The following is a 23828-nucleotide window of genomic DNA, read 5'->3' as shown; positions in this document are numbered from 1 at the left end:
GGCAGCCCTTTTCCGCTCCGGTTTAGGGAGGTTTGTGGGGCTCTTGAGCGGTTTCTGCTGCCTTGGCTTTGGAGCCTGGCCCACGGAGGTGAGGGCGTCAGGCCGGGCCTGAGCGCTTTGGCTGGGTTGCCAGTAACGGAGGATGGGGTTTCCTTCGCCTCTGGGACCGGATCCCCCCCCTTCTGAAAGCAAAGCCCCCTCCTCTCTGCCTGGTTTGTTTTCTGCCCGTTTCAGCCAATCTCTTAAGGGTTATTCTGAATTTGATTTGATAGGAGAGTTAGCAGTCAATTTATGTGTATCTTCTACACATAAGTATTTCTTCTCCTCCCCTCCTTTCCTTCCTTCCTTCCTTCCTTCCTTCCTTCCTTCCTTCCTTCCTTCCTTCCTTCCTTCCTTCCTTCCTTCCTTTCCTGCTCCTTATCCCCAATAGGACAATTAACAGTCAATTTATGTGTATCTTCTACACATAAGTATTTCTCCTCCCCTCCTTTCCTTCCTCCCTCCCTCCCTCCCTCTCCTTCCTTCCTTCTCTCCCTCCCTCCCTCCCTCCATTTGCTTGAAGCCCACCCCTCTTAAAGCCCTCAGGATTAAGAACCGCTGATTTGATTCCTTTCCCGCCAGCTGCCTCTTTGAACAGGAAGGCTGGACGCTGCTGCACCCTTCGGGCTAATAATCCACGCTCTTTCTCCTTCCTGTTTTTCCCCTGCGACACTGGAGCTCTTTTCAGCGGTCGGGGAGCAGAAGAGTAGATTGTAAATAAAAAAACCAGGAAGGGGCTTACCGCGGAGGGTCCTGTGGCACGTACTCACAACCCCCCTCCCCTTTGCAGCCAGTTCCCCAGCCCCGAGGCCGTGCTGGAAGGGGCCTGCTACATGGTGGCCCTGCAGATCGCCCGCGAGCCCCTGGTCCGGCAGGTGCTGCGACAGACCTTCCAGGAACGGGCCAAGATCAACGTCGCCCCCACCAAGAAGGGCAAGAAGGTACAGCTGGGGGTCGGCGCTGAGGCCCTCCGGCCGCCTTCCCTCCTGGGGGCCTCCCCAAAGAGCCCCCCCCCAGCCAGCCCAGGCTTTGGTCTTGATTTGGAGAGGCAGGGAGTGAAACAGGAATCTCGAACGTGGAGAAGCTGCGGGCGTGCAGGATACAGGCCGTCCTCAGCTTACTTGCTTCCCTTTGTCTAAGTTACCAGAACGACGAAGCCCGTGGCCTGTTTGGTGGCTGCCCCTGACCGGGGGTTGCTGGCTTGGGGGGTGCTTTGGGGGCCCTCCTGCATCTGGGACCCACAGCTGTCAGGGGGGAGGGTGTATAGAGCCCGGCCGGTGCCCTGGCCAGAGCTGCAAGGCCTTCTTCCCTCTCTCTCCGCAGGACGTGGACGAGGCCCATTACGCCTACTCCTTCAAGTACCTGAAAAACAAGCCGGTCAAGGAGCTGCGAGACGAGCAGTTCCTGAAGATCTTCCTGGCCAAGGAGGAGAGCCTGCTGACCATCGACATCTCCGTGGACATGAAGGGCGTGGAGGGGTGAGTCCTCCATCCTCCTCCTCGCCTCCCTCCTCCTGCCCCCACCGGGCCACCCTCCCTCGGCCTGACCCTCCCCGCCCCCTCCCTCCCTGCCTTCCAGCTACGGCAGTGACCAGACCTACTTTGAGGAGATCAAGGCCTTCTACTACCGCGACGAGTTCAGCCACCAGGTGCAGGAGTGGAACCGCCAGCGCACCCTGGCCATCGAGCGCGCCCTGCGCCACTTCCTCTACCCGCAGATGGCCAAGGAGCTGATGAACAGGCTGCTGCTGGAGGCCAAGGAGTGCGTCATGAAGGTGGGGGGGGACCCGGGGGGCGGGGGGGGGTGCTTGGCCTGGCCTAGGTGGGATGCAGCCAGCCCCTCGAGATGCGGGCGGGGTCCTTGACTTATAGCGGTTCAGCTTAGTGACCATTCAAAATTACCACGGCACCGGGAAGAAGTGACTCGTGAGCGTTTTCCACACTTCCCATTGAAGCCTCCCCGCGATCCTGTGATCGGAACTCGGACCCTTGGCAGCTCGCTTCTATTTATGACGGCTGCCGCATCCTGGGGTCACACGGTCCCCTTTTGGGGACCTCCTGACAAGCATAAATCAGTGGGGGACCCGCTTAACAGCCGTAACAATGGCAACAACCCGCACAAGAACAGCGTCAAGGAAGACTGTAAAATGGGACAAAACTCGCTTGACCAGCGTCTCACTTTGCGACGGAAGTGCTGGGCTAAAATGCGGTCGTGAGTCAACCTGCACCTGTGCATTTAATGCAGGCTGATTATCTTGACAATTGAGGCCCCCCCCCAAATTTCTGTCGCTGAGTGAGACCTTTGTTAAGCGGGCTTTGCTCTGTTTTACGACCTTCCTCACCACAGTCCCTAAGCGAATCACTGCAGTTGTTCGGTTAGGAGCACGGTGGTTCAGGGAATGCGGCTTCCCCCATTGAGCCTGCTGGTCAGAAGGTTGCAGTGGGTCGCAGCGTCTGGGGCAGGGGTAGGCGACCTCGGCTCTTTTATGACTTACAGACTTCAACTCCCAGAATTCCTGAGTCAGCTATGCTGACTCAGGAATTCTGGGAGTTGAAGTCCGTGAGTCATAAAAGAGCCGAAGTCACCTACCCCTGGTCTGGGGTCTTGCGACCCCTTTTGGTGGCCTCCTGACAAGCATAAATCCGTGGGGAAGCCGTATTCGCTTAACGACCATGTGACTAAATTAACAACTGCAGCAATTCACTTAACCGTGGCGATAAAGGTCGTAAAATGGACCAGAACTCACCTAACGTATCTCTCACTTAAAAAGGTTGGGCTTACTTGTGGTCCAGGGCTCCCGGCAAGTTTAATAAGTAAATAAATAAATCCAGCCCCCTCGCTAACCAGCCCCCCTGCCCCCCCCCACCCCATTCCTCCGAGCAGGCCTGCAGCCGGAAGCTCTACAACTGGCTGAAGGTGGCCTCCTATCGCCCCGACCAGCAAGTGGAGGAAGAGGAGGACTTCCTGGACGAGAGCCAAGGGAAGGGCATCCGGGTCTTGGGCATCGCCTTCTCCTCGGCCAGGTATTGTGGGCACCGGGGGGGGGGACGGGGCGGTGGGATAGAGACTCGGGCTTAGCGTTTTCCCCCCCCCTTGCCCCCCCGGCTCTGCCCCAGGCTGAAACCTCTGCCCCTTTTGCAGAAACCACCCGGTCTTTTGCGCCCTCCTCAACGGGGACGGAGAAGTCACGGATTTCCTGCGCCTGCCCCATTTCACCAAGCGGAGGAACGCCTGGCGAGAGGAAGACAGGGAGAAGAAGGTGAGCCGGGCAGGGGGAGAGGCTGCCTGGGCTTGGAACGGGGGGGGGCCCAGGCCTGCCCACTCCAAGAGGGGTGGGCTTCCGCTCCCAGAATTCCCCAGACAGCCATGCTTCAAGAACGATAGACTTCGACTCCCAGAATCCCCTAGCCAGCCTGCTTTAATATTTTATTTTTATTTTATTTTAATTCCATTTATATCCCGCCCTTCTCCGAAGACTCAGGGCGGCTTACAAGCTTAGCAGTAGCCTTCATTCTATGTATATGCCTGCTTATTAGGGCTTTCACACACACCCCAGCGGCATTATTACAAAGTCAGCTTAATTGCCCCCAACAATCTGGGCGGACTTCAAGTCCCAGATTTCCCCAGCCAGCCGTGCTTCAAGAGAGATGGGCTTCCGTTCCCAGAATCCCCCAGCCAGCCATGTTTTAATATGGGCGGACTTCCATTCCCAGAGTTTCTCAGACAGCATCCTTGAAGATGGGTGGACTTCCTCTCCCAGAATTCCCCAGCCAGCCATGCTTTAATATGGAGGGGGACTTCAGCTCCCAGAATCCCCCAGCCAGTATGATTTAAGATGAATGTAACTCAGCGTGCTGACTAGGGCATTCTGGGGGTTGAGGTCCACTCGTCTTAAAAGTCGCCACGCTTGAGTAACGCCGCAGAAATGTCTGATGCCAGCGCCTTTGCAGGCAGATTGTGACCTGCCAGCACCCAGGAAATACCCATCCTGGCCACGCCATATTGTGCCCGCTAACTCAACCAGACATTCTGCTCTCGCCCCCTGGGACTCCCCCGGGAATTATGGGCTGCTCTTCCTGGTGCGAACCCTGCGGGAAAGCCCGGCCAGAGCGGAGATAGGTTTGCACGCTTCGCACAACAGAAACGAAGGACGAGAGTCAGCCGTGCCCCAAAGGGGGTGTCTTGTTTTACAGCAGGGGCCTTCCGACTTGGCCCTTGGAGGACTCGTGGACTTCAACTCCCAGAATTCCTCAGCCAGGCACGCGTGCCTGGCTGAGGAATTCTGGGAGTTGAAGTCCACGAGTCATCCAAGGGCCAAGTCGGAAGGCCCCTGTTTTACAGAGAATCCTCCACTTACAGCCATTTGTTTAGCGGCCGTTTCCAGTTACAACAGCACTCTTACGACCGTTTTGCACGCTTAACGACCGTTGCAGCCTCCTCAGGGTCACGGGAACAAAATTCGGACCCTCGGAAACTGACTCATTCTTATGACGGTCCCCTTTTTGCAAGCCAGGTTCACTTAACCATGGTACTAAAGTGAACCACCGCAGTGATTCGGTTAACGGCTGGGGCAAAAATGGTCATTAAAATGGAGCGAAAGTGACTCGACTCCCTCGCTGGGCGACAGAAACTTTGGCCTCTGTTGTGGGTCTCTATTCAGCTGGACCTCCTTCCTTCTCCGCCAAACGTCCGCCGTGGGGAGGGTGGCAAGAGCTGGGGGGGCCTCCCCTTTTACCGTAACCTGGTTTGTTTCGTTTTTCCCCTCCCCTTTTCTCCGAGGCAGGCGCAGGATACGGAGACCCTGAAGAAGTTCCTGCTCGGGAAGAAACCCCACGTGGTCACCATTGGGGGAGAAAACAGGTGAGTTCCGGGGGGGCGCCTCCCCCAGCCACACCCGAGTTCAAATCCCTCTCATTTGGGCTCTTTCAGAAGACACCCCCCCTCCCTCTCCTTCCCCTCCGGGAGACGCTTTGCCCTGCCCCCTTTTCGGATTAGCCAGCCCCACCTGGGGAAGGTCCGCGGAGACACACACCCCCCCCCCGTTCCCCTGGCCGGCTTCTTTCCCGAAGGGGCTGACAGCCAGAGGCCCCTACCTCGCTCATCCTTTGTGCCACGGGGGTCAAACCCGGTCGCGCCACGTGACGCCTCGTGACGTGGCGCAACATTTTTGGCCTTTGAGGAGCTGGGGAGGGCCTGGCCTGAGGGCGACGCGACAGCCCTGGTTTATATGCTTCCCCTTGGTAGACGTAAGGTGTGGTTTTTTTTAAAAAAAAGAATTTGCCATCCCTTGTCTTTTGATAATTTAGGGAGGGGTGAAACAGGACGTCCTCCACTTACGGCCAGGACCTTAGTGACCAATTGCTTATGATGGACCTAACTTAGGTCTCCTTATGACCCAGATTCAGAGCTTTCCCTTCTCTCTCTCTCTCTCTTTCTCCTTCCCTCTCTCCCTCCATCTTTCTCTCCCTCCCTCTCTTTCCCTCCCTCCCTCCCTCTCTCTCCCTCCATCTTTCCCTCCCCCTCTTTCTCTCCCTTCCTCTCTCTCCCCCCTTTCTTTCTCTCCCTCCCCTTCTCCCTCCCTCTCTCTTTCCCTCCCTCCCTCCCCCTCCTCTTTTTCTCACACACACACAAACACACACCACAGTCATGTGGCTGAACCGTGGACCCTTGGCAACCACAGCCAGATTTACGGCTGCATCCCCCAGTCCTAGAGGAGTTTTATGACGACTCCTATTTATGACGGTCGCCGTGTCCTGGGGTCACGTGACCCCCTTTTGCGACCGTCCGACAAGCAAAGTCAGTGGGGGAAGCCAGATTCACTGAACAACCGTGTCACTAACGTAACCGCTGTGGCCAGAAAGGTCGTAAAACGGGGCAAAGGTCACTTCGCAAATTGTGGTTGTATGTCGAGGACTACCTGTGTAAGCGTTTGATTGCCTAAGCGGGTTAGCGCAACAATTCTGAGCGGTTCCCTAAAAGGCAGGATAAAATAAGTTGGGTTCCCGCTTTCTTTGACAAGGAATTCTTGGCTCCTCAGTTCACACACACACACACACACACACACACACACACACACACACACACACACACACCAAGGAGAGGGGAACCTGCCCCGCAGAGAGAGAGGAGCAGGCCTGCCTGCCTGGCGGAGCCTCTGCCTGGAGGGGGCCCTCAGCTCTTCCCCCCCACACCTGTTTCCCCCAGGGATGCGCAGATGCTGCTGGAGGACGTGAAGCGGATTGTCCACGAGCTGGAACAGGGCCAGCAGCTCTCCTCCATCGGCGTGGAGCTGGTGGACAACGAACTGGCCACCCTTTACATGAACAGCAAGAAATCAGAGGTAACCCTGGAACCGGGGGGGAGGCGAGGCGGAGGGGGGGGGGCATAATAATAATAATAATAATAATAATAATAATAATAATAATAATAATAATAATAATAATAATAATAATAATAATAGGAGGAGGAGGAGGAGGCGGCCTTACTAGGAACTGCTTCCATCCTGCCACGAGATCTGTAATACCATCAAACATCCACATCTGTCTATCCCAGGTCCTTGGGAAGGACTCGATAGACAAAAACGCCATATCCAGTCTGAACATCTGGCTGACTGTGTGATCATAATCAATAATGGTGATGGTGATGATGGAAGGGACCTTGGAGGTCATCTAGTCCAATCCCCTGCTCAGGCAGGAATCCCTAGACCAGAGATAGGCAACCTTGGCTCTTTTATGACTCGTGGACAACTCCCAGAATTGAAGTTGAAGTCCACAAGTCATAAAAGAGCCAAGGTTGCCTACCCCTGGCCTTATACCATTTCAGACAAATGGCTGTCCAGTCTCCTTAAAAAACTCAAAACTCACCACTTCTGGAGGCAGGCTGTTCCACTGATTAATTGTCCTCACTGTCAGGAAGTTTCTCCTTAGTTCTAGGTTGCTTCTCTCCTTGGTGAGTTTCCATCTGTTGCTTCTTGTCCTGCCTTCAGGCGCTTTGGAGAAGAGCTTGACTGCCTCTTCTTTGGGGCAGCCCCTCACATACTGGAACACTGCTATCATGTTCCCCCAAGTCCTTCTCTCCATTAAACTAGACATACCCCCAATTCTTGCAACGGTTCTTCATATGATCATTTTTGTTGCTCTTCTCTGCACTCTTTCCAGAGTCTCAACGTCTTTTTTACATCGTGGTGACCAAAACTGGACACCATATTCCAAGTGTGGCCTTACCAAGGCCTTGTAAAGCGGTACTAACCCTTCACGTGATCTTGAGTCTCTCCCTCTTGTTAATGCAGCCCAGCACCGCGCTGGCTTTTTCGATTGCAGGGATTCATTTAACAACTGTGGCAAGAAGGGTCATAAAATGGGACAAAGCTCGCTTAACAACTGTCTCGCTTAGCGACGAAAATTTTTGCCCTAGGAAACAAATTGGGGTTACACTGGAACACAACGCAAGGGAGGGAGACCGTGGAAGGAGAGGCCCAGGAGTGGTGGCCGGGTGGAGTTAATCAGATCCCGAAAGTCAGACGGGATGGGTTCAAAGAAGGGAAGACCTGGGGGAAGAGTGTCTGTGGGCCTGGTGCACGTGAGGATGCCTTGCAAGGGGAGAAGAGGACGAGGAGGGGCAGAGAAGGGGGTTCCCACGAACCAGAACCGACTACATGCCGGTTGACTCTCCCACAGGCCGAGTTCCGGGACTACCCACCGGTCTTGCGCCAGGCTGTCTCCCTCGCGCGACGCATCCAGGACCCGCTGGTCGAGTTTGCCCAGGTCTGCAGCCTGGACGAGGACATTCTCTGCCTGAAGCTGCACCCCATGCAGGTAAGCCCAAGGGGAGCCTTCGTACTGGAAGACGGCAAGCTGGGTCGTTTGTTTCATTGTGCCCTCCCTCTGTTGTCTTTACAAGCCACTTCCTCCTCCTATTTTACCCCCAACAACAACAGCCCTGTGAGGTGGGCTGGGCCGAGAGAGCTCGAAGTTACCCGACAGGCTTTCAGGCCTAAGGCGGGACTAGAAGTCACCGCCTCCTGGTGATTGGCCCAAACTCACCCAGCCAAACCGGGAGGGCTAGAACTCGCCAAGCTGGCTTACGTGGTTAAGGGGAGACTCGAACTCTTCGCCTCCAGCCCGGCGTTGTGACCACTAGGCAAAACTGGCTCTTGGGCCTGAAAAATGGCAGGGCTGTGAGGGTCCGGGACCGGTCAGAAAAAAAAAGAAACAATTGGGAACAGAGTCAGCGGGTGGGAATCTCCCAGAGCTGGTCTTGAAGAAATAGTCCTGAGATGCTGCGCGGAGCTTGGCTAGCCCAGGAGCAGGCAACCTTGGCTCTTTTATGACTGGTGGACTTCAACTCCCAGAATTCCTGAGCCAGCATGGGGGAACTACTCGTGGACTTCAACTCCCAGAATTCCTGAGCCAGCATGGGGGAACTACTCGTGGACTTCAACTCCCAGAATTCCTGAGCCAGCATGGGGGAACTACTCGTGGACTTCAACTCCCAGAATTCCTGAGCCAGCATGGCTCAGCTTGGAAACCTCTTCCCCTCAGCATGGCTGGCTCAGGAATTCTGGGAGTTGAAGTCCACCAGTCATAAAAGAGCCAAGGTTGCCCACCCTTGGCTAGCCTCACTCCCTCTCTCTAAAAGATGGGGAGGGGTGGGCTGGTCTGGGTGGGCTTGGCCAATTGAAAGACCTGCAGTCCTGAAGTGTATATTGGGGGGGCATCAGACCACCCACCCTCCCCTTGCTTGGACTCGGCTGGGGGGGGTCCCGAGGCCTGGCCCCACGGCAGGAGGGCCAACCTTCTCCCCCCCTCTCCCCCCCCAGGACCACGTGGAGAAGGAGCAGCTGCTGAACGCCCTCTACTGCGAGTTCATCAACCGGGTGAACGAGGTGGGCGTGGACGTCAACCGGGCCATCGCCCACCCCCACAGCCAGGCCCTCCTGCAGTATGTTTGCGGCCTCGGGCCCCGCAAGGGCACCCACCTGCTGAAGGTAGGTAGGGCTCTGCCGCAGGCGGGAGGGGAGATTCCCCCTTTCGCAAGCAGTCCTCGACTTAACGACCATTTAGTGACCATTCCAAGTTACGACGCCACTGAAGCAAATGGCTCCTGGCCATTTTCCAAAGGGCCATTGCAGCCTCGCGTGGTCAAAACTCGGACGTCTGGCAGCCGACTCGTATTTATGACGGTCGCAATGCCCAGGGGTCGAGTGATCCCCTTTTGTGGCCTTCTGACAAGCCAAGTCAAGCCAGATTCACTTAACAACTGCATCCCTGACTTAAACCACTGCAGCGATTCACTTAACAACAGAGGCGAAAAAAGTCACCAATGTCCGTTGCTAACCAAAACAGCGAATGGGTTTTGCTCCATTTTACAACCGTTCCGTTGTTCAGTGAATCACCAAAGTGTTCAGTTAGTGCAACACACGACAGTTGCCAGATGCCCAGGTTTTGATCCGCTGACCGTGAGGAAGCGACAGTGCCGGGATTGGTTGCAAGTCACCTTTTTTAGGGTCGTCGTAACGTTTGAGCAGTCGCTAAATGAATGGCTGTAAGCCTCTGCTGGAAAACGGTCGGGAGCCTGGGGGGCAAAGGCCAGGTGGGAGTCCAAGGGGGCTGGAGTCTGGGGGCTTGGGAGGACCTCTGCCTCCCCCAGACTCTTCTCTTCACCCCCTCCACCCCCCGCCGCTCTCCTGTTCCTCCCGGGCCTCCGAGTGACCCCCGCCCTGCCGCCTCTTTCAGATCCTGAAGCAGAACAACACCAGGCTGGAGAACCGGACTCAGCTGGTCACCATGTGCCACATGGGGCCCAAAGTCTTCATCAACTGCGCCGGCTTCATCAAGATCGACACGGCCTCGCTGGGAGACAGGTGGGTGCTGGAAACGGTCACACGTCCCTTCTTCCAGTCCTGTTGTAACTTCAGGCAGTCACTAAATGGGCTAAGTCAAGGACTCACTACACACCAGAGGTCCCCAACCTTTTGGGCACCTGGGACCGGTTCTGTAGAGAGAGGTTTTTCCACGGACCGGAGGGGGCCTGGTTTTGTGTGCTGCCTGCATCCCACGGAGGGGGCTTTGCTTGTTTGTGCGGACCGGTTGCTGGCATGCCACGGCCCGGTGCCAGTCCACGGACCGGGGGTTGGGGACCCCTGAACTAGAGGGCAGCCAAACGTGCCTGGGGACTATGAAAGGGTGTGTAAAAACAGGCCAGAGATGCCCCCATGGATCTGGCTTATCCTGAGGCTCTTCTGGCTACGGGTGTCCAGCGGTAGCTCTTGAGGCCTTGATGGAGTCCCAGCCTGTCTCTAAATTTGGACACTTTTAAGACTTCAACTCCCAGAATTCTCCAGCCAGGGAAGCAAGAGGAGCTGGCTGGGGAATTCTGGGGGTTCGAAGAGAAAAGGAGTGAAGGATGCCCTGCCCCTCCCCGGACTGGAGGGTGTGTAGTTTTGTGTGCTGCCTGCATCCCACGGAGGGGGCTTTGCTTGTTTGTGCGGACTGGTTGCTGGCATGCTGCGGCCCGGTACCGGTCCATGGCCCGGAGGTTGGGGACCCCTGCTGTACAGAATCACGAGGGCACAGCTGACCAACGGATAAACAATCTAGATACCAGCCGTGGGCTTATCCACTCCAGTAACTGCTCATACATAATTTAATTCCATTCATAATTTTATTCTGCATCCGTGCTCTGCGTTTCTTAAAAGAATTCACCGTACTGGAGCTTTCTTCTTGTTTTTTATAAGGTTTTATTGATTTTCTAATACTACATTTAAATGTTTGAAAAGCAATGTGGTGGCTGAGTACAATAATTCTATTACACATAGATATCGTTAGTACAAATCTCAAATTATTACAATCAACATTCCCTCTCTTTCTCCCTTAATATCTACTGTCTCATATTTAAACTAATACAATTCTTGTTCTATCAATCAAATGGAAAATAACTTTCTAACGTTTATCAGTAATTTTTAGTTTATATATATCTTAGTTGCTTTAACTTTCAATCTTTTAGACAGTCAGTGGCCTAATCAATTTTTCTCATTTTAAATTTTGCCATTAATATTAATATTTAAATTTAACATTTAATAATTATCATTTCCAAACTTTAAATGACCCCAACTCCTTTATCACAATTCCTCTCAAAAGTTTGATGTTCCGGACACACCTCTTATCTATATACGTTCTTACCATCGACATCAACAAGTTAGTAGTGCAATATAACATTCTTATTTTCTATCTTAAAATCTTAAATTTAATAACCAAAATTTCTTTTATTTCCACATTTAATACCGGTGCTGTCAAGGTATGGGCTTCTCAAGTGACTCTGAGGCCTTGTTTACCTTCGAAGTCCTTTATTTAGCCCAATACACCTTGCTCCAAGGAAGCTGGAATCTGAAATCTCCGCCCCCTTGCACAATATATTAAAACACAATTCTCCACCTTTCTAATTCTGTCGTTAATCATGTTCTCCAATTAATTTAAAGAATCAGTTTCCCTTCTGCCAAGTTCTTATCTTCTTTAATTTCAGATGGCCTTGAGGTACAATCTTCCTCCTCCCAGCCTTAGCCCTATCTCTTAAGGCAATACACAAGTTTAACGTATGCAATAGCTGCTTCTTCATCTCTTGTCAAGCAAGAATATTCGCGTTGAGGGCTGCTTTGTTATCTTCACAACCCATTTTATACGCTGTTTTTCTGCATTTTACGCACCGGTGCTTGCATTCCGTCCCGCCACACAAAACAAAATGATACCTTCCCCGATGTCCCTAGCACGGATTCCTACATCGAGGTCCTGGACGGCTCCAGGGTCCACCCGGAGACCTACGAATGGGCGCGGAAGATGGCCGTGGATGCTCTGGAGTACGACGAATCGGCCGAAGATGCGAACCCAGCCGGGGCCCTGGAGGAGATCCTGGAAAACCCGGAGCGTCTGAAGGATCTGGACCTGGATGCCTTCGCGGAAGAGCTGGAGAGGCAGGTCAGCAGAACCTCCGGCGCCAAGAGAAGGGCGGCATATAAATTTAATAAATTCTAATTCTAGTCTTCCTGGGTCTCCCCAGACACACTCACCACCCCGGTTTCCTTTCAGGGCTACGGCGACAAACACATCACCCTGTACGACATCCGGGCGGAGCTGAGTTGCCGCTACAAGGACCTGCGGAGCCCCTATCGCTCCCCCAATTCCGAGGAGGTCTTCAACATGTTGACCAAGGAGACCCCCGAGACCTTTTACATCGGTAGGGGCCGCCAACTCTTACCCCGCTCAGAGGCTAGTGGGGGAACTTCACATCAGCCTTCCTCGACCCCTTGCTGGCTTGAAGATGGGTGGACTTCAACTCCCAGAATTCCCCAGCCAGCACAGCTAGCTGGGGAATTCTGGGAGTTGAAGTCCACCCATCTTCAAGCCAGCAAGGGGTTGAGGAACGCTGCCTGAGATCTTCAGGTGATCATAGTGGTGAGCAACAGGTGTGACCAGCGATCAAGAACGTGGGTACAGCTAGTCCTCGAGTTCATCTAGTGACGGTTTGAAATTACGACGGCACTGGAAATTGTGACAATGTTATTACTCTTTCCTATATTCTATTCTATTCTCGGGATATTAGAAACTTGTAAGCCAGCGAAACTTTTTTAAGATATTTTTTTTTAAGCTTTTGATCAGCTAAACCGGGGTCTCCCTTTAAGCTGGTCGTGACTTACGACTCTTTCTCACACTTAACGACCGTTGCAGCATCCCCTCGGCCACGTGATCAAAATTCAGGCACGTGGCAGCCAGTTCATAGTTAACGACGGTCGTGGCGTCCCGGGGGTCATGGCGATTCTCCCCCCCCCCTTGGGCAGCCCACCTGACAGGCAGAGTCAGTGGGGGAAGCCGGGTTCACTTCACAGCTGCAGCGATTCACTTAAGAACTGCGGCAAAGAAGATTGTAAAATGGGGGGGGAACTCACCGCACCAGTTATCCTGGTTAGCAATGGAAATTTTGTGTGACCAGTGGAGGGCTGGCTGTATTAATATTTCAGCCTTCGTCGGTTCCTCAGCTCAGCTCAGCTGGATGGTTGTGTAGATGGTCTGTCTCCGAACACGCCTGCCGTGGGCGGCCCTCCGCCGGGCGTCTCCTCCCAAAACGGGATCCTGGTTTGTTTGGTTTATCTGCCTCACCCCGTATGGCCACCCTCCCAGCTCCAGCAGAAGCCAGGGCCTCACCAGCCCCCCATTGCTCTGAGATAGATTTTGTGCAACGCTCTTGCTTGTCTGAGTTGAGCCCTCGACACTCCCCCCGACCCCCTAAAGGTCCGGCTTTTACCTGTCCGCAGGTAAACTGATCATCTGCAACGTGACGGGAATCGCCCATCGGCGGCCGCAAGGAGAAAGCTACGACCAGGCTATCCGGAACGACGAGACGGGGCTCTGGCAATGCCCCTTTTGCCAGCAGGATAACTTCCCGGAGCTGAGCGAGGTAACCCCGAGGGCTGCCCTCCAGTCCTCTGCCCACACTGTTTGCCGCTGTGTGTGTGTGTGTGTGTGTGTGTGTGTGTTGGGGGGGGCTGTCCTTTCCTCAGTCACTGGAAAGCTCCTGAAGCCACCCTGAACCCCATCACACCTATTCGGAATAACAGAGTTGGAAAAGAGCTTGGAGGTCTTCTAGTCCAGCCCCCTGCTCAAGCAGGAGACCCTAACCCAGGGGTCTTCCAACTCGGCCCTTTTAGGACTTGTGGACTTCAACTCCCAGAATTCCTCAGCCAGGATGCTTTAAGGCAGGGGTCTTCCAACTCGGCCCTTTTAGGACTTGTGGACTTCAGCTCCCAGAATTCCTCAGCCAGGCATGCATGCCTGGCTGAGGAATTCTGGGAGTTGAAGTCCACAAGTCGCCAAAGGGCCGAGTTAGAAGAACCCTGCCCTAAACCACTCCAGATTGGCTGTCCAATCTCTTCTTGAAAGCCTCCAGGGATGGAGCAGCCACAACGTCTGGAGGCCAGCTGTTCCCCTGGTTAATTGTCTTCACTGTCAGGAAGTTCCTCCTTAATTCCAGGTTGCTTCTCTCTTTGACAAGCGTCCATCCATAGCTTCTGGTGCTTTTTGGATAATAATTGGACACCCTCTTCTTTGGGGCAGCCCCTCAAATATTGGGACACTGCTATCGTGGCGGGCCCCCCCCCCACTTCTTCCTTTTCACCAGACTAGACCTACTACCCAATTCCTGCCACCGTCCTTTCTGTGCGTTATCCTCCAGGCCCCTCCGTCGTCCTTCTGGCCTTCTCTGCCCTCTTTCCAGAGTCTCCGCATCTGTTGTCTGTCGGGTCCCTCTCGCCACCCTCCAGAAGATGCTGTGTAGGTCACACAGGGACTTGTGTGGTCGGCTAAGCGGCCAGGCTAACGCCACCCCTCCCCTCTGTCCAGGTCTGGAACCATTTTGATAGCGGCTCCTGTCCCGGTCAGGCCATTGGGGTGAAAACCCGTCTGGACAACGGTGTCACTGGCTTCATCCCCACCAAATTCCTCAGCGACAAGGCGGTCAAGCGGCCGGAGGAAAGAGTCAAGGTAGGTCGTTGGGGGGGGGGTGTTTTTCAGCCCAGGAGGCTTGGTCGGTGGCCGGTCAGGATGTCTGGGGCTTCTCCCAGCCCCTGCCGTGCACCAGGCTGGCGCCGGATCCTCCCACCAAGCACGGAGCTGGCATTTTTTTACCGCCACACCTGTCCCCTCTTCCCAGCATGCTTCCAGTCTGGACCCTGGCCGGATGGTGGGAATGTGGCCAAAGAAATTACCGGGCAGTGACCGCCCGTTTGTTTAAAAGGCTTGTTTTCTGGCTAGGAGCAGATCTCCAGCGTGGCGGATGGGGAAGGAAAACCCCCAGGCCTTGGTTGGGAGGGGGCCCTTCTCCCAGGCCAAGAGCTGGGTGTTTGTGCAGCTTCTTGGCTGGGGATTGGAGCCTTTGGGGGGGGGATTGCCAGCCTCCAACTCCGCAAGGCCAGAGACCCCACAACTGGTGCCCCCTCCAGCTTGGCTTCTGCCCCACCGCTTTAGCAGGAGCCAAGACCCCCGGGGGCCCAAAGTCCTTGCTCCTCTTGACTTTACAGAATGACGAAAGTGGGAAGGGACCTCAGAGGTCTTCTAGCCGAGCCCCCCTGCCCAAGCAGGAGACCCTATCCCAGTGATGGCGAACCTTTTAGAGACCGAGTGCCCAAGCTGCAACCCAAAACCCAACTTACGTATCGTCGGGGGGCTGGGTGGGTGTGGCCAATTGGGTGGGCGTGGCTACGGTGGTAACGGCAGACTGGGTGGAACTAAGAAGTTCATCAGTTCCAACTTTGCAAGATCTTTTTTTTACCCCCCGCGAGAAGTTGAAATTGATTGATTGAACCTTTTTTTTTTTTCACATGGCGGAGGCCTAAAGCAAAAAGGTTTTATAAAACCCAGCTGAAGGCCTAGGACTGGGCCGACGGCGCGCGTGCCCACAGAGAGGGCTCTGCGTGCCACCATCCCAGCATTTTTATATTTCTCCTGTCAAAAAACCCAAACACACAAGAAAAAAGAAAGAAGGCATGCTACACGGAGGCAACTTCTGTTCCACTGATTAAGACCTAGGCTGTTTCTCTCCTTCCACCTCTGCCAGCTGTCTGGCATTGAGGCACATCGCTGGGCACCGCGGTGGCATATTCTGTGTCCCGCACCCGCAGAACACCGAACAATGTCTTGCACGCAGCCCCTCGGTGTAGACATTAAGGGGGAGGGGAGGGGAGGGGCACCCACAGCGCCGTCTTCCCCGTCCACTCAAGGGGAGAAACCTCAGGACGTCCGCGGGGATTCTCCTCCCTCATCCGGTCGTGGTTTTCCCAAAGCTGCTTTTCCCCCAAAGGCAACGGAGGAAGCTCCTTGGGTGGGAACTAAAAGGTTTTCGAAGAGAAAAGTAAGGAGGTCCAGTTGCCACAGGAAGGTGCCTCTGAGGCCCACCCCTGGGAGACCCTCCAGAGGGGAACGTGGCTGCAACCCTCAGAGCTACTGAGGCAGGGGTCTCCCAGCTTGGCCCTCGGACGACTTGTGGACCTCAACTTCAATTCTGGGAGTTGAAGTCCACAAGTCATCCAAGGGCCAAGTTGAAAGAGCCCTCTGCCGATGCATCCGACGGGACGAGAAGGGCTCCGCTCCCCACGTCGAGAGCCCTCTAGGGCGCAGGGCAGGCCTTAACCCCTGAGCTGGGTGGCCCAGTGGTTAGAGTGCAGCTGGTGAGAGAGGGCTGTGAAGCGGTATATAAGTCGGGCTGCTGTTGCTTCGAGGGCCCCAATGACCCACTTCCCTGAGTCTTTGAGGTGTACCAGGCCACCCCCTAGAAGTGGGGAGTTGGCGACCACAGGAGGCGCTTTGGGCCACCCTCAGGGTCTTCTGATGGACCAGCACCACTGGTGGTGAAACCCATCCACTCAAGCGTCCGCGGTGCTGGGCTCACCTCTGCATATCCGGGGGGACCCCTGTGTCCATCTTGAATTAATTAATTCCCTCCCTCCCTCTTTTCTTTTTTTCCTTCCCTCCCTTCCTTCCCTTCCTTCCTTCCTTCCTTTTCCCTTCCCTTCCCCTCCCTCCCTCGGCAGGTGGGGATGACCGTCCATTGCAGGATCATGAAGATCGACATTGAGAAGTTCAGTGCCGACCTGACCTGCAGGACCTCGGACCTGATGGACCGGAGCAACGAGTGGAAGCTGCCCAAGGACGCCCACTACGACTTTGCGGCCGAGGCTGCTGACCACAAGCAGGAGGAAGAGCTGAAGAGGAAGCAGCAGCGGACCAGTGAGTGCCCGGCGGGGGCCAGGCCGCCAGCCTGGGGAGGGGGCCGGGGCAGCCGGAGCTCCCGGCGGAGAGCGGGTGCCCACAGCCGCCTGGCCTCTTCCCCCCCTCCAGCCTACATCAAGCGGGTGATCGCCCACCCCTCCTTCCACAACATCAACTTCAAGCAGGCCGAGAAGATGATGGAGACCATGGACCAAGGCGACGTGGTCATTCGGCCCAGCAGCAAAGGCGAGAACCACCTGACCGTCACCTGGAAGGTCTGCGACAACATCTACCAGCACGTGGACGTGCGGGAGGAGGGCAAGGAGAACGCCTTCAGCCTGGGGGCCACCCTCTGGATCAACACCGAGGTGAGGGGGGCCGAGCGCGCAGCGGGGGTGGAGAGGGGTACCCTCCCCTGGGGGACCACCTCCTCCTCCTCCTCCCGTGCTCCTTTCCCTCCCCAGGAATTTGAGGACCTGGACGAGATCGTGGCCCGCTACGTCCAGCCCATGGCCTCCTTCGCCCGCGATTTGCTCGGCCACAAGTACTACCACGAGTGCAACGGGGGAGATCGGAAGGTGAGGGGAGGGGAGAGGGGGGGGGCAGGCAGAGCCCTCCTCCTCCACAAGGAAGCGACCTTTGACCTGTAATTTTATTTTATTCAAAGAGTTAAAATGCGGAGGGGGAGCCTCCGCTGGGGGCAAATGCCAATCCCCGCCTCCCCTCCCTCTCTCTCTTTTCTCTCCTCCCTCTCACCCTCCCTCTCTCTGTCTCTCACTCACTCTCCCTCCCTCCCCTCTCTCCCCCTCTCCTCCCTCTCTCTCTCTCTTTCTCCCTTTCTCTTTTTCTCTCCTCCCTCTCCCTCCCTCTCTCTCTCTCCCTCCATCCCTTCCTCCCTCTCTCTCTCTCCATCTCACCTTCCTCCCTCTCTCTCTCCTCCCTCTCTCTCTCTCTCCTTCTCTCCTTCTCTCTTTCCTCCCTCTCTCTCTCTCCTCCCTCACTCTCTGACTCTCTCTCTGGTCCGTCTCAGAAACTGGAGGAGCTGCTGATTAAGACCAAGAAGGAGAAACCCGCCTTCATCCCCTACTTCATCTGCGCCTGCAAGGACCTTCCGGGAAAGTTCCTGCTGGGCTACCAGCCCCGAGGGAAGCCCAGGTGGGTCTCAACCCCCCCCCCGTGTCCCCCCCGCCCGGACCAGCGCCAGTCGGTCAGGCTCTTCGGCCGCTCTCTGGCTCAGCCCGGCGGCCCTTTCAGGGGGACCTCCCGGGCGCAGAGCGGAGCTCCTGCTGCTGAGGGAAGCCCCTTCCCCAGGCCCCCCAAATGAATCCTTGGAGGGAGGGTCACGGGCAGAGCTCCTCCCTCAGGAGTTGTGAGGAGGCCACAGCTGGTTTGCAGCATCTGGGCCTGACCTGGGCCCTGGCAGGTCCCCGTGCTCAGCCCCTCTCCACTCTCTGCCCTCCTGGCTTCTTTTGGCAAACGGCGGGCCAGAACCAGAAGGGTGGGGGGGTGGGCATCTCGACCCTCCCCTTAGGCTGGCGCGACGGCCCACGTTGGCCAGGGTTGCCACAAAGGTCTCTCGCCACAGAATTGAGTACGTGACGGTGACGCCAGAGGGATTCCGGTACCGCAACCACATCTTCCCCACGGTCAATGGCCTTTTCCGGTGGTTCAAGGACCACTACCAGGACCCTGTGCCAGGTAAGGCCCAGGTGCCCCCTCCCTCTCCCCCCCTTTCTGGACTCCTCCGTGGTGTAGCTGTTGCCCTGCGGAGCAGCTGAAGGGTGGTTTGATTGATTGATTGGCTGGCTGGCTGGCTGGCTGGCTGATTTCTACAGCCACCCATCTCGGCAAACGGCTCTGAGCAGAGGAAAGCCAGACAGCGCCTGCCCTGCCTCGGCCTGCAAGGATGGTTTTTATTTTTATTTTTTTATTGTTATTATTAGTTTCGATTTGTATAGCTGCCCATCTCAGCAAACAATCCTGGGTGGCCCACGGTTCAAAAACATGCATTGTAACTGAATTCGTAAAAACATTTTAAAATAGTAAAAGCAGTAAAAACCGTTGAAATGCTTTTAAAAAAAATCATTAAAATGTCTAATTTGCGTACAGGCCTAGCCAGACCCCCGGCCTGCTAACAGCAGAGCCAGGAGTCGGGGGCCCTCGGTGTATGTGCCCCCCCTGCCCCCCCAGGCTCTGGAGCATAGCCCGGTCCTTCCTGCTTTACAGAAGGCTAACAGGGCTGGGGGGGTTGGCAATGCTGCTGCCGGCTCCGGCCTTGGGGGGCTGGGGGGGCTGGTTCCCTGACCAGCAGCTGCTCCTCGGAGGGTCCCGCTGGTGCCTCCGAGTTCCAATATTGAGGAGTTATCACAAAGAAGACGATGATAGCAGTAGCAACAGCACTTAGCCTTATAAGCCACTCCACAGTACTTTTACAGCCCTCCCTCGGCGGTTTACAGAGTCAGCCAATTTGCCCCCAACCATCTGGGTCCTCCTTTTAGCCACCTCGGAAGGACGGAAGGCTGAGTCAACGTTGAGCCGGTCAGGATTGAACTTCCTGGCTGTGGGCAGAGTCAGCCTGCAGTGCTGCATTCGAACCACTTCACCATCACTCCTTCCTTCCTTCCTTCCTTCCCTTCTTCTCACCTTCCTTCCTTCCAAAGCAAGAGCACTTAGACTTATATACCGCTTCACGGTGCTTTGCAACCCTCCCTAAGTGGTTTACAGAGTCAGCCTATTTGCTCCCAACCGTCTGGGTCCTCCTTTTACCAACTTCAGAAGGATGGAAAGCTGAGTCGATCTTGCCTGCTGATGACGATGTTACTCCTACTCTGTCCAGAAAACTACAAAGTCCAAAATCCCCATCCCTGGTGGTCCCCTTCCTGCAGAGCTGAGCCAGAGGCACCCTTCCAGTCTGCCCACAGCCCTGGGCTGCTCCCTTCGCTTGCGCCAGTCCAGCCAGAGGGGGGAACACCTCGGCCAGTGGCCAGCTTTCCGAAGCTCTTACCTGGGCCACTCCCTCACCTGTCTCTCACCTGGCTGCCCTCCCTCTCTTCTCCCCTCCCTGCTCAGGTGTTACTCCCAGCAGCAGCAGCCGAACCCGGACTCCTGCCTCCATCAACGCCACCCCTGCCAACATCAACCTCGCAGGTGAGTCTCGGCAGAGGCCTCGTGGCACCACCTCCCTCCCTGGCGTGTAGGAACCAGGGCTCTGTGTGTGTGTGTTTGTGTGTGTGTGTTCTAACCCAGGGGTCTCCAACCTTGGCCCCTTTACGACGTGTGGATTTCGATTCCCAGAATTGAAATTCTGGGAGTTGAAGTCCACACGTCGTAAAGGGGCCAAAATGGAGACCCCCAATCTAACCACCTTCTTCCTTCTGTCCCGGCAGACCTGACCCGAGCCGTCAACGCCTTGCCACAAAACATGACCTCTCAGATGTTCAGCGCCATCGCTGCCGTGACCGGCCAGGGGCAGAACGCCAACGCCACCCCTGCACAGTGGGCTTCCAGTCAGTACGGCTACGGGGGCAGCGGCGGAGGCAGCAGCGCTTACCATGTGAGTGGGCGGATGGGGCCTGCGACCCGCCCGAGTCGCCCAGCAGCGCCCCACCTCAGCTGGGCAGCAGGGCAACTGTTCTCCCCAGAGGCCCTTTGCCCAAATCCTGCCCGCTCGGTGCCCCGCGTTTTATCGGGAAGAAAAGAGCGGAAGCTACTCTGGGCTGGGCCATCTGCAGGCCTGGACTCCTTCTCAGGGCTGCCCAGTCCCTCTTCCCGAGCCCGACTGCTTTGAAAGCGGGCGTTCCGTCCCAGCCTGTGCGAGTCCTTGTTCCCTCACAAGGACAAACCCCTCTTTTAACAAGGAGGCTGGAAAAACAAACCCCTTTTATTTGAGTTACAGACCTGATAATTGTCCCCAAAGCGAAAGCAACAGAACACGTTTTCCAACGGAGAATTGTTCAAAAGCAAACGGAGCACGAGTCAAACAGGGAAATTATTCATGGGCAAAGCAAGCAAAACATGATGCCTTGAAAGTGGAGTCCTTCGCAAACGGTTGCCTTCAGCAGCCAGCCCTGCCCACACCTTCCCTTTTTGATATGCAGCCCCAGGGTGTGGCTACTCAGTGCCTTCTCCTCCTGCCTTGGAGCCACCCCGTTGCCTCCCTCTGTCCTGCTCGTGTTGCCTGATTGCGTTTACGAGTGTCGGAGTCCGACTCAGCTTCCCAGCACAGCTGGGTCTCAGCCTGAGCACGAGTGGAGGGGCCAGGCTCTTCATCAGATTGTAAGTCCGGGGGCTCCTCAGAGCCTTCCTCCGACTCTGATGGCTCCCCAGGCCCCTCCTCCTCCTCTCATTCCCCGGACTCAGCTGCCGGATCCACTGGCTAGTACGGAATCACAACAGTGGGCAGGAGACCGGGGGGGCTGCTTTCCTGGGGGGGGGAAGGCACTGCCAAGGGAGAAGCTCCTCCAGGGGAGAATGGGCTAAGCTGGCAGCCTGGGGGGGGGGGGGGCTCACTAGTCACCCTGCCAGTAAGAGCCGGGACAAGGCGACATCCATGCTGGCCGAATGCCCGGCTTCTTTGGCCCTTATGGCTTGATCTGAGGCGGTCACTGTTTCCCAGTTGAAACTCTGGTTAAATCTGCCCACCTATTGTGAAATTAAGGGCTTTCCGCCGTGTCTTCAGGCTCCTAGTCGGCGCTCACGGATGTGGTTTATAGCAGAATAGCAGAGTTGGAAGGGACCTTGAGGTCTTCTAGTCCAGCCCCCTGCTGCTCAGCCAAGAGACGCTCTCCCGTTTCAGACAAATGGCTGTCCATTCTCTTCTGGAAAACCTCCAGTGTTGGGGCCCCCGCAACAGCCGGGGAGGGGGGGGCGGGGCTCACCAGTCGCCCTGCCAGTAAAAGAGCCGGGACAAAGCGATGTCCATGCTGCACAGCCAGCGGGCACTGAATGGGGGAGAGGGCAGGGTCCTCTCCAGGTGCACCTGGGAAAATCTAAGCCTGGAGGGAGAATTGAGCATTCACACAACACGCAAATGTACGTTGGCACAAAAGATGGAACTTGAACTCACTTTCTAGACTGGCCAGTCTAGAGAAAAGAAGAGGGGGGGGACATGAGAGCAGCGTTCCAGTATTTGAGGGTCTGCCCCAAAGAAGAAGGGGGTCAGCGTATTTTCCTGAAGGCCGGACAAGAAACATCAAATGGAAACTGAGCAAAGAGAGAAGCGACCTGGGATTAAGGAGACACCTCCTGACAGTCAGGACAGTTAACCGGTGGAACAGCTGGCCACCAGAAATCGTGTGCACTCCATCCCTGGAGGCTTTTTAGAAGAGACTGTGGACGGCCACTTGTCCGAAGCGGCCTAGGGTCTCTTGCTCAGGGCAGAGGGTTGGACTAGATGACCTCCAAGGCCCCTTCCAGCTCTATTTGGAGTAAATCAGGAGTGAGGCTTAGAAAACCACGCAGGTGAGCCCTCCGCCATGGGCCCCGCCAGACCTTCGGCTGAAAGGAGCAGCAGCCAGCCATCCCCACTGCTGGCACAGTGGGCCCCCCCAGGCTTTCTCGCCCCCCACAGAATCGGGGTACGTCTTTGGCTGCAGGCAGTCCTCCGCTTAACGACCACAACGGAACCCAAAGTTTCCATTGTTGAGTAAGGTGGAGGGGGTGTCTTGTTAAGTTACTTGTGCCCCATTTTACGACCGTTTGCCTCGGCTGCTAAGCAATTCGCTCTGGTGGCTTAAGCGAATCCGGCTTCCCCCGTTGACTCCGCTTGTCGGGATGTCCCCAAAGGGGGGGTGTCACATGACACACACACACCCCCGGGACGCCGCAGCCGTCATAAGTACGTGCCAGTGGCCGTGGGGCTGAATTTTGATCAGGCGACCAAAGGGATGCGGCCATGGTCGTAAGTGTGAAAAACGGTCGTGAGTCACTTTTTTTCAACGGTCGCTAAACAAACGGTTGTAAGTCGGGATTTCTCCGCAGCGGCCCCTCTGCGCCCCTGACTTGCGACGCGTCTCTCTTGCAGGTCTTCACCACGCCCGCCCAGCAGCCGGTGGCCACCCCTCTGCTGACCCCCAGCTACTCCTACACCACCCCCAGCCAGCCCATCACTACCCCCCAGTACCACCAGCTCCAGGCCAGCACCACGCCCCAGTCCACCCAGTCTCAGCCGCCGTCACAGCAGCCTTCCTCCAGCTCTGGGCAACGGCAGCCCCCCAAGTAAGCGAGACCTCCCCCCACAAGTGGGGTGGGTGGGTGGGAGGGCACCCCAGTTCCTGAGTCGCTGCGCAGCACGGACCCCCTCCGAGGCTCCGCTCCCCTTGGCTGGCTGGCCGGCTGGCCGGCTGCCTGTCGTAGCAGCCCGTGGAAGCCAGGCCTGGCGGGGAGAAGGGGGGGCGGGGGGCACCTCTCCTTCTGGGACCCAGGAAGGGGGTTCCTGGGTCACCCCCCCCTTTGGAGGGGCTGGGGAGACGCTCAGTCCTCGTGGTTGTGCCAAAGGGGCTTTTCCTTGAAAACGTTTCGCTTCTTGTTGAAGAAGCTTCTTCGGTTCTTCAGAGGGGGGGAGGGAGAGGAGGGAGGGTGGAAGGAAAGAGGGAGAGGGAGAGAGGAAGGAGGGAAGGGGAAAGAGAGAAAAAGAAAGAGAAAGAAAAGCGCTCAGGCCAGATGAGTGGGCGGTGAGAGAGACAGACGGACAAAGAAGGAAGCTCTGAAGAACCGAAGAAACTTCTTGGATGAGAGGCGAAACCTTTTCAAGGAAGCCCAGTTGCCTTTTTTGGGGAGCACATTTTACGGGGCCCCTCCCTTCTCTCGCTTGCTTCTTCTTCGGCCTGGAGGGGTCCGGCTGCCTTGAAAGGCAGGGCAATCCCTTAACCGGGCGCCTTTCCCTCCCCAGCGGGGAATCTCGGCAGGCGCCCCGGGAGGGCAGCCGGGCCTGCGCCGGGTTTAAGGGGGAGCCTTGCCAGGGCGCCCGGCAGCCCCGCCTGCAGAGGAGGCTCCAGGTCACCCCAGGAGGGCGTCTGCAGCTCAGGGCTGGCCTGAGGC

General features: G+C 56.1%; 1 protein-coding gene across 1 annotated transcript in view; it reads left to right on the top strand.

The window, feature by feature from the left end:
* Positions 1-23828, top strand: part of SUPT6H (SPT6 homolog, histone chaperone and transcription elongation factor) — a 54039-nt gene that overhangs the window by 27945 nt on the left and 2266 nt on the right. Inside the window, exons 15-36 of the mRNA XM_081338650.1 lie at positions 830-980; positions 1363-1517; positions 1618-1813; positions 2923-3062; positions 3181-3298; positions 4823-4899; positions 6244-6379; positions 7716-7853; positions 8858-9025; positions 9774-9901; positions 11801-12008; positions 12120-12267; positions 13343-13485; positions 14427-14567; positions 16613-16808; positions 16920-17158; positions 17255-17368; positions 17821-17945; positions 18376-18488; positions 19860-19937; positions 20177-20343; positions 22813-23006. Of these exons, the coding sequence (XP_081194776.1) occupies positions 830-980; positions 1363-1517; positions 1618-1813; positions 2923-3062; positions 3181-3298; positions 4823-4899; positions 6244-6379; positions 7716-7853; positions 8858-9025; positions 9774-9901; positions 11801-12008; positions 12120-12267; positions 13343-13485; positions 14427-14567; positions 16613-16808; positions 16920-17158; positions 17255-17368; positions 17821-17945; positions 18376-18488; positions 19860-19937; positions 20177-20343; positions 22813-23006 (3273 nt within the window). The remainder of the gene's footprint in view (positions 1-829; positions 981-1362; positions 1518-1617; positions 1814-2922; positions 3063-3180; positions 3299-4822; positions 4900-6243; positions 6380-7715; positions 7854-8857; positions 9026-9773; positions 9902-11800; positions 12009-12119; positions 12268-13342; positions 13486-14426; positions 14568-16612; positions 16809-16919; positions 17159-17254; positions 17369-17820; positions 17946-18375; positions 18489-19859; positions 19938-20176; positions 20344-22812; positions 23007-23828) is intronic.

The sequence above is a fragment of the Vipera berus genome, assembly GCF_964194415.1.
Source record: "Vipera berus genome assembly, chromosome: 1".
Lineage (NCBI taxonomy): Eukaryota > Metazoa > Chordata > Lepidosauria > Squamata > Viperidae > Vipera > Vipera berus.
The sequence above is the reverse complement of the archived record's forward strand: the minus strand, read 5'-3'. Positions and strand labels throughout refer to the sequence as shown.